At 40.0% G+C, this 8859-nt stretch overlaps 1 protein-coding gene across 1 annotated transcript in view; it reads right to left on the bottom strand.

Annotated features, from left to right (window-relative positions):
• Positions 1–1290: 1290 nt before the first annotated feature.
• Positions 1291–8859, bottom strand: part of LOC139639305 (melanopsin-A-like) — a 9968-nt gene continuing 2399 nt past the window's right edge. The window contains exons 2-9 of the mRNA XM_071513393.1: positions 7986–8119; positions 7570–7773; positions 6614–6785; positions 5722–5883; positions 4573–4680; positions 3948–4119; positions 2512–2658; positions 1291–1689 (exon numbers count right to left, since the gene is read on the bottom strand). Coding sequence (XP_071369494.1) covers positions 1291–1689; positions 2512–2658; positions 3948–4119; positions 4573–4680; positions 5722–5883; positions 6614–6785; positions 7570–7773; positions 7986–8119 — 1498 coding nt within the window. The remainder of the gene's footprint in view (positions 1690–2511; positions 2659–3947; positions 4120–4572; positions 4681–5721; positions 5884–6613; positions 6786–7569; positions 7774–7985; positions 8120–8859) is intronic.

Consider the following 8859-nt stretch of genomic DNA (forward strand, 5'->3'; position numbering starts at 1 on the left):
CAGTACAAACATGTACAAACATGGGAAACAGTGGGCAGGCATTTAACTCTTGTTAATTTCCTACATTTAGTATTAACCTTCTAGGTGTGGTTACCAGCAAAGTATTTGAGAAATTATTTACTACCACCACTACCAGAAATTATTTGAGAAAAGCTGCATCATGTTTTCTGTCCCTCATGCATGAACAGCATGATTTGTTTCCCACCTTTTCCCCTTTCACTACACCACTGTTTCCCTGCCAATGAAAAGGCGGAGAGGTCCACACTGCCCAGAAGTACATCTTTACAACCTAAAGTTCTTACCTTCCTTAGAGTCCTAACTAGCCACCAGATGGGCTTCTTTGTGATATTAGTTCGGACTCAGTAAGCTGGAAAGCCAAATCCACTGAATATGACACATCGCACTGCAGAGGAGCAGGAAAACCTCACCTCATTTGATCCATTCAGCTCCTTTTTCCATGGCGGCCACATTATTAATGTTCTTGGTTCTTTGTGCAGCAGTATAACGTTTTTCATAGATTCCCATTGTCCATTTTTAACAATTCCCTCACAACCTTTTGTTTTAAGGAAAAGGCAGAAACATGCATGGTGTCCCTAATCGGCCTTCAACCTGTTTCAACTCTTGAGATGGAAATGTCCTCTCCTCTGTTCCCAGCAGAGGATCTGTGAGGTCTTTGAACTAAATCCTAAACATTTCAACTCAAGACTCCACATCACAATTTCATGAACCTTCTCAGCATTGGACCCAAACTAGAAATGCTGTGTCTCATCCTGGGCCCCAAACTCATGAAAACGCATTGTTACTCTTTGTCATTCAGGGATCCAACAGATGCCTGCAATCCATTTTCGGGTTCAGCCATAGCTTCACAAACACTTGAACTGCATAATACATATCCCAGAACAAGGTCCTCCAGTTTTCTTAGAAACAGAGTGAAATGGAAATTCAGGATAAGTGTCAGGCTATGCTCAGAAGATGGTTCATGATCAAATATTATCGTGTGCTTGAAGGCTTTCAAATGTTTCTGAATAACAGGATTTAGTGTCATCAGCGAGGGAAAAAAGAGGAAAAGGTTTTCTTCCTCAGGGTGAAACAGCAAGGCCAAAAGCAGATGTAAAGCAAAGTAAACAGTAAATGAACAATTAGAATTGGAGTTGTTTTTTTTCAGATGATCTGGAATCCTGTATTCATAGCCAACAGAGGGAAGAGTATGGTGTAGATTGAGATTAATCAAGATTCATTATTTCTGTCAAAGAGTTACAAAGAATAGAAGGGTAATCAGAGTCTAGCCGGTCAAGAGAGGGACTTCTCCACAGTGTCCAGGACTTCTGAGGAGTGGTTTAGGCCGACCAGAGCATTGATCGACCTTTCCTCCAAGCTGATACACTCCTGATTGATCAGGCTGCTCTCAGATGTCGGACTGATGACGATGATGCGTGGAACGCTCTGAGGAGGCCTTTGGTCAGAAGACTGACTCGTTCCAACATCCAGCGAGTTGATAGAGTCGCTCTTGAGGCTGCTCAGCATGCCGCTAGTGCTGCCTTTCTCTTCCGTGGCATCTGAGATCCCATTGGTCAGACTCTGGCTCCGCCTCCTGGTCAGGACCAATAGCGGGACAGTGGCCATGGTGACAGATCTGGAAACTAGCTCATGTTCGCAGGTGCTCGCCGGCTCCCTCATGATAGATGGGTGCTGGCATTGGAAAGCACAGAAGAGCACACACACACACACACACACACACACACACACACACACATGCAAAAAGAACAGTCAGTCAATTACACACACACAAACACATGTAGCTATAAACACACACAGGCAAAGAATTATGAAAACAAGCAGTGAAGTACATATATCAGGTTTAAAACTGTATCCTTATAGTCCTTTCTTTGCATATAAGACCCACAACACTGATTTCATACAACTCAACAACAAACAACAACATACAACAATAGTTTTGTTATTGTTTGTTTTCTTTTGATTAAAGGGACACTTCTGCATATTACACTTTGTTTTGATTTCATATTTCACAAGATCTTTCTCCTTTCAACAGAGGTCTAATGTGTTTTCACCCTGTAGGTATTGTAAAGCTATTACAGATAAGTAGCCTGCAGTATTTCTGAAAATGTATATGTTATCATATTTGCACTATTGTACAATTTTGTCCATCCACCAGGACAAATTCCTAGTATACTATATGTACATGTAGGCCTACTTGGTGATGTGATTCAGATTCTGATAATAATGCAGTTTTTCTACAGAAACTACATAACATCATTTCCCAGAGCATAATGAAATTAGTTCTTACATTTTCTGCTGTGTGGGTCTTGGTCTCGCATTAGCTATTTCTTGCAAATCTGCCAGACGTTTGCCAATTACCAATATTTCCTGACAGTGTTTCAATAAAATGTCCTATTCAAACACTTCAGCACACAAGATAAAAATACGGCAGCTTTCCCAGTAACCCATAAAAACACACTTTTCACACTTTTACTTTTACTGCTCTTTTCTCACCTTGTCCGCTGCGTGGGTCTTGGTTGCCTTCTGCTCCAGTTGTTTCTTACAGTGCTTGTCTCTGCTGGACTGACTGTGGGACGACCGGCTTCTGAAGGAATCGCCTGGCCTCCTCTCCAAAGGGTCCATCTCTACATCCCCTAATACCTGGAGGAGAGTAGATTAGAATAGAATAGAATAGAATAGAATAGAATAGAATAGAATAGAATAGAATAGAATAAAAAAAATTGAATTTGAGCCGAATTGAACTGAGCTGAACTGACATGAACTGAGATTATGTCACCTCAGATCAAAATTAAATGGAATTGAACAGCAATGTGATGAATTCAACAACAAACAAAAAAAAACAGAACATGTCTGAGAGTGAAACTCAACTCAAAGACTCTCAGGAAACTGAAGCTATGAACTATGATCTTCAAACACACTGGACGATTCACAGATGCCTTAAAGGTTGGTTGGTCAAATTTAGGACTGTTCAACTCTCCATGTCTGTCTGGCATGTTGCCTTGACAAGGCTCAACGAAAATATTATATGAGGTAAAAAAAAAAAAAAAAAAAAAAAAAAAAACAGCTCAAAGAATATGAAATATTTTTGCCCTGAGCAACAAGCTGGCAAAAAACAACCACAAAAGCAGCGAGGGGAGTTTATCATTTCTTGGAGATTATTGGATATTATTTGGATAATGTCTTGGATTTAGCCTTAGATATTAACTGGTATTGGAAATCTTGAATGGCCTTGAATGATTCAGATTATGTCACATAAATAAGCTGTCTGAAATCCTTCGCAAAATGCCCACTCCCTTTTTAAACCGTCAATTTCTTTAAAAATATTTTGTTAATGCATTCACCCCTTACCATATATTATCTCATGGGCTTTGTTGCAGCTTTAAACTAGTCTTGTATGCATGGTCTCTGTTATGTACTGTGGCACTCTTGTAATACAAATGGTAATTTAATAAATAGTACAATCAAGTCACGTTTTTAGGAAACACTTTTTTGACTAAATTAAAAAGCCTTACTTCAAAACATGTCTCATATAAAAATGAGAAAATGGCAAAACATTTAGAATGAAATATGAAAAACATGAAATAACTGATAGCATTTGCCATGCTAAAGAAGAAGTGGTACCGATCTGTACTATGGACACTAGTGACTGTGTACCAGTGATTATATTTTCAAAATGTTCATGAACTAATCAATATACTTTTCACATTCTGAATGTAAAATGACAAGATCTGCATATAGCTTTTGCTTGAGTGTTCTCTCCAAAAATGTTTGTTAATGGGCTGTATAGGCTTCTGAAACAGCATTTAGACCAAAAGACCATTTAGACCATGCATCACTAAAACTCTCCTAATTCTTTTAGGTTGCCTGGCAGCATCATTAGGCAGGGAGCCTATTCAATGGCAGAGAAAAACACTCATCTGTACCATTACCATATCAGTGGAGTTGGAGGATGCAGCAACAAAGTGAGTCCTGGATGCTGTAGACTGTCTGCTAATGATGGAGTCTCTGAAAGAAGACTCGCTGATGGAGGAGGAGATGCATTCCTTTCGAGGGGTGGGAGACAGAAACCGCAAACAGGGAAACTTCTCCGCCAGGGTCATCCTGATGAGGACAGAGGGGTAAAAGAAACATAAATGGGCTCAATTTATTTTCAATTCAAACAGTTAAAAATGCAAATAATAGCTGAAATGTGTTCGCTAATGACTCGCTTTGAATTGCTAATGACAGAGGATTCATTCTAATTATTTCTTTAAAAGTTGGATGTGATGGACTACATATAAATTTTTTTTCCCCCTTTGAATTTTCGATTCTAAATTCATGGGCTTTAAAGTGAGTTGATCCATGCACTGGTAGAGCGGCAGACAGGCGAACATGTTCAGTCAGAGGAGACTGGAAATTGGAAGTCGTCTCTTCCCATCTCCCATTTCTCTCCTCTTTTGTTGAGGGAGAGCGAAAAGCAGAGTCCTGTGAGGTTTTCAAAAGGGAATCAATACTATCCTATACCCACTCTCTATGGTAAGTAGACCTTTAAAATTGCACAGATCATTCGTTTACCTGTATTTGTTGTGTATGATAGCATAGATGAAAGGATTGTAGATGGTGGAGGCCTTCGCTATGACAGCAGGGACAGCCTTGGAGTACGGCGACAGGATGTTGGCATGCCTGGATGACACCGAACAACAAAAACAAATCTTTGTTCATTATCGGGTGACATAACAAACTCATATTGTAGTCTGTAGTTTCTTGTTTATAGCGTCTACTAGAACTCTACTAGTAGAATTTACACTATCTCTCCACATGTTGCAGCATAATGAAGGGGCATACTGGGTCAGGGATTAACCAAAATGTGCTGCGCATGCGCATGTGTGTGTGTGTGTGTGTGTGTTTGTACATATAGGTGCCATCTTCCCCCAGTAGATGGGTAGGGTAGAGATGTAATGTAGAGGTTATATAACCACATCCCATTCTTTTTTCCAAGAAGGGGAGAGAAAATTTTTGAATTTTATGAAATGTTGTGATAGGTTGGATAAGCAGAAGACGCAGGGGCAACTTCACTGTCTGTATTTCATTCATTCAGGGATACTTGGCCTTTAGCTGACACAAAATTATATAATCATATGTTCTATGCCATTTGGTGGAGGATTAGTGTTAGCCTACATACTTAGTACGAGAGGTTCTGAAACCAGGAACCTTAGTAGTCGCTAAGGTTCATCACTAACTTTGGCAGTATTAGTGCAATGCCATACACTCAAGCACATTTTGGTTAATCCCTGACCCAATATTCCCCTTCAGACAATTAAACCCCTAACCCTGGTATTGTTGGTGGCATGCTCTACCCATTGTGCTACAATATAAGGGGTAAAACCTCTGATCCATGCGTGTGTTAAAAAAAAATACATAACATAAAAATCTAAAAGTTGTATTGAAGAGGATTAGGACCACATGTGAAACATTTGAGTTCTGAGATTAATTTTAGAATTAATCACAGAAAACAGTCAGAATTATGAGATTAAAGTCAAAATTCTGACTTTAAATCTCAGAATTCTGACTGTTTTCTCAGAATTCTGACTTTAATCTCAGAATTCCAAAATTAATCTCAGAACTCAAATACATTTTTCACATGTGGCCCTAGTCCTCTACCGTAAAGTTGAAAATGCCGTTCCATAGCCTTTATTTTCTTCCACAAAAATAAGAGTAGTTTACCCTGCCCAGGAAATCAGTGTGACGCAGGCGTACGGTGACCAGGACAGGACATAAACCACAATGACCACGAAGGCGATTTTGGCCAATTTCCACTCGCTCTTGATGGACTTCTGCTGGATTAGGGTGGACTTCCTCACCTGAGTCCCCAGCCGCTCTACATCCCTACAGGAGGAGCAGGATGGAACGGGCGGTTAGAGGAGAGATACACCCTAAAACAACATTCAGGTTATTCTTGTGATGTTGGACAGTTTAGACAACAGTCGGGAATGTGAATAAATCTGTCCCCAAGCAGGAAACAAAGAGAGCTAAAAAGTGACGACATTTTGAACCGCTTCTTTAAATGGAGACTTTGTAGATACTGTGACAGTAGCCAAGGGGGTTTTCTGAGAATATGGGCATATTTGTGTGTGTGTGTGTGTGTGTGTGTGTGTGTGTGTGTGTGTGTGTGTGTGTGTACACATGTATGTCTTCATAAGAACAATCACCTTTGTCTTGAAACAGTAACTAAACTGCCCTGAGGCGGACAGAGAATCTGCTTTTCCTGAGATTTACAGCACATAATTTTATTGGACACAGCCTGGAGAAGAAATCCTTTAAGCTGCATAATATATTACATTTTCCATCATATTTTCTCAGCCTAATGTACGAACCTATATACAGTATGTGCCTAAGGATAGGCTACTGCTGGGACAAATAATGTGAATAGCACAGTGGGCTGTAAAGATAAAAAAAAACAAATGTATTGGGGAAAAATGTTTGTGATCATTGTTGACAAAATTGGCTTTTTCCCAAATTCAGGAAGAAAAGGAGGGTGGGATTCATATGAAATTGGTTATTGGATTTCTTAACAATGGCATAAATGGATCAATGGATCAAATACTATAAGAGTTACCTGCTTGCCTTCCGTATAGCCAGGAACATGAAGAGATAGCAGTAAAAGATGACTCCCAGTGGAATGAAGAAAACAAAACAGCACAGCATCAACGTGTAGCTCCGATTGGCCAGTGAGTATGTGACATAATCCCATGTACAGGATGTCATCAGGCCCTCGGGGATATAGGAGCCTAGAAGGGGCAGAGAACATCAAAGATTAAAAAAAAAAGAAGCCACAAGAGGTGCGATATCAGAGGAAACATCCCTGGTATGTCATTTGACCTGAGGCTTGGTATCTGAGGTGCAGTAGTGTAAGATCAGCTGAACTGTGTGGTTGCAGATGGGTGAATGAAGTTCAATTGCATTAACCTCTACATCAGCTTTTATAAAATATGTGGAAAAATCTCTTTTTCACCTTGTTAGCTAATTTTCCATGTCATAATATACACCTATTTAACAATAAATGCCAAAAAAAATTACTATATTTTTGTTTTCTTGTATTTTCATATCAAAAACCCATTACGTTTACTTCCCGGAAAACAGTGTATCTTTCTTTAGTGGTGACATCATACTGTACCAGTCGGTGTGAATAAAAGTTCTAACCAATCATACCAACACAGACTTTTGAACAATCCGGCCCCTCTGCCCCTCCAACCAAAAAAGCGGGCCCTGGGGCTACTGGGGCTACTAATATATACCATTGGTTTAAACTTTTGAATGATCCCTCCCTGTGTTATGTTCCTGCCCCAAATATCCTGTTTCAACGGTAAATGCATCAAAATAAGGAAGCAAAAAAAAATGGTATTTCATTGTGACTTTAAGCTATGGGCTGGAACCCAAAACAGGTCACTCTCCTGTTTCTGTTGGGCTTTCAAGTGCATTTCAATGAGCCTCGGTTCCATGGCAAGTCATGTCTGACAATAAGTAATGTCTGACTGATTGAAATCTAAACAACGTCCTAGTTAAGGAACTCACTCCAGCCAACGAGAGGAGCCAGACTCCAGGCCAGGGAGTAGAGCCAGACCAACAGGATGGCCAGGCTGGTTCTTCGCTTGGAGCTCCAGTGCATGGCCTGCAGGGGCTTGGTGATCACCAGGTAGCGGTCGATAGAGATGGCCAGCAGGTTTATCATGGAGGCGATGCCAAACAAGGCTCCGCAGAACGCATACATCTTACAGCCTACAGGAACAAACACACACACAAACACAAGCAAAACACATCAAGCACTGCAGCTGACTTACACTTTATCATCTGTGTTTTTGATAAAAATGTGATTTAATATGGCTTGGATGGAGAAAAGAGAAGAAACAAAGACATGAAAAGAAAAGAAAAGCCAGCAGAACAGAACAGAACTGAGCCGAGCATATCATAGTAGAAAAGAAGAGCGTTACCCATTTCTCCAAACACCCATTCCTTGTAGATGCAGTTGATGAAGAAGATGGGGGACTGGGTAGAGGCCATGAGGAAGTCACTGACCGCCAGGTTCATTATGAAGTAGTTGGGCAGGTTACGAAGCTTCTTGTTACTACACACACACAGGGGGGGGAGAGGGAGAGACACACATTTATTTTACATTGCTCTGTAGTTGCTTTGAATTTCAGTCCGTTTCCTAGCTTTAGTTTGGTTTGTAATTTTCAGAGAAAGATATATATTTTTTACTTTTTATTTAGCTTTAAGTTTTATTTTTTGATGGGTGGGTGGTGAGGAATTTGTTGATAATATTATCTTTGTATGGGCATATTATGCACCAGTTTAAGTTGATCTAAGCAACGGCTGGCTTTAGTAGAGAGTACAAGTTAGTGTCATTTGGAAGTATGTTTCTCCTCTTCTCATTGTATTTGAGTGCTTTTTCATCATCGTTGCCAAACATCTGTCTGCTGTGTGTGTGTGTGTGTGTGTGTGTGTGTGTGTGTGTGTGTGTGTGTGTGCCTTTTGAGCTAATTAAAATTAAAATGGCATTCACAGGCATTAGTCAGCACTGAATCATACTATATCGGCTATCCTTTCTACATCACACACACAAGTTGCACTGATATGGTCAGAAAGAACGTAGCATCTGCTTTTTCATGAGTTATCTTTCTTATATAACGAATATTAAATGTGACTACAATCCTGTGTCAGAAGAAGAGAAAAAGAAGGCTTGCATCAGATGAGTCACACCTGTCTCTCTCTGTTACTTAAGTCTCATTTTAGTGCATAACTCCATATACAAACTGAACAGTTCAGGAGTCAGCATTAGTCATGTTACCAGCCCCCAGTATATAT

The sequence above is a fragment of the Centroberyx affinis genome, unplaced genomic scaffold (genome assembly GCF_046629955.1).
Source record: "Centroberyx affinis isolate AG114_WGS23_722 - 3 ecotype Tasmania unplaced genomic scaffold, CSIRO-AGI_Caff_v1 ptg000281l_1, whole genome shotgun sequence".
Classification (NCBI taxonomy): Eukaryota; Metazoa; Chordata; class Actinopteri; order Beryciformes; family Berycidae; genus Centroberyx; species Centroberyx affinis.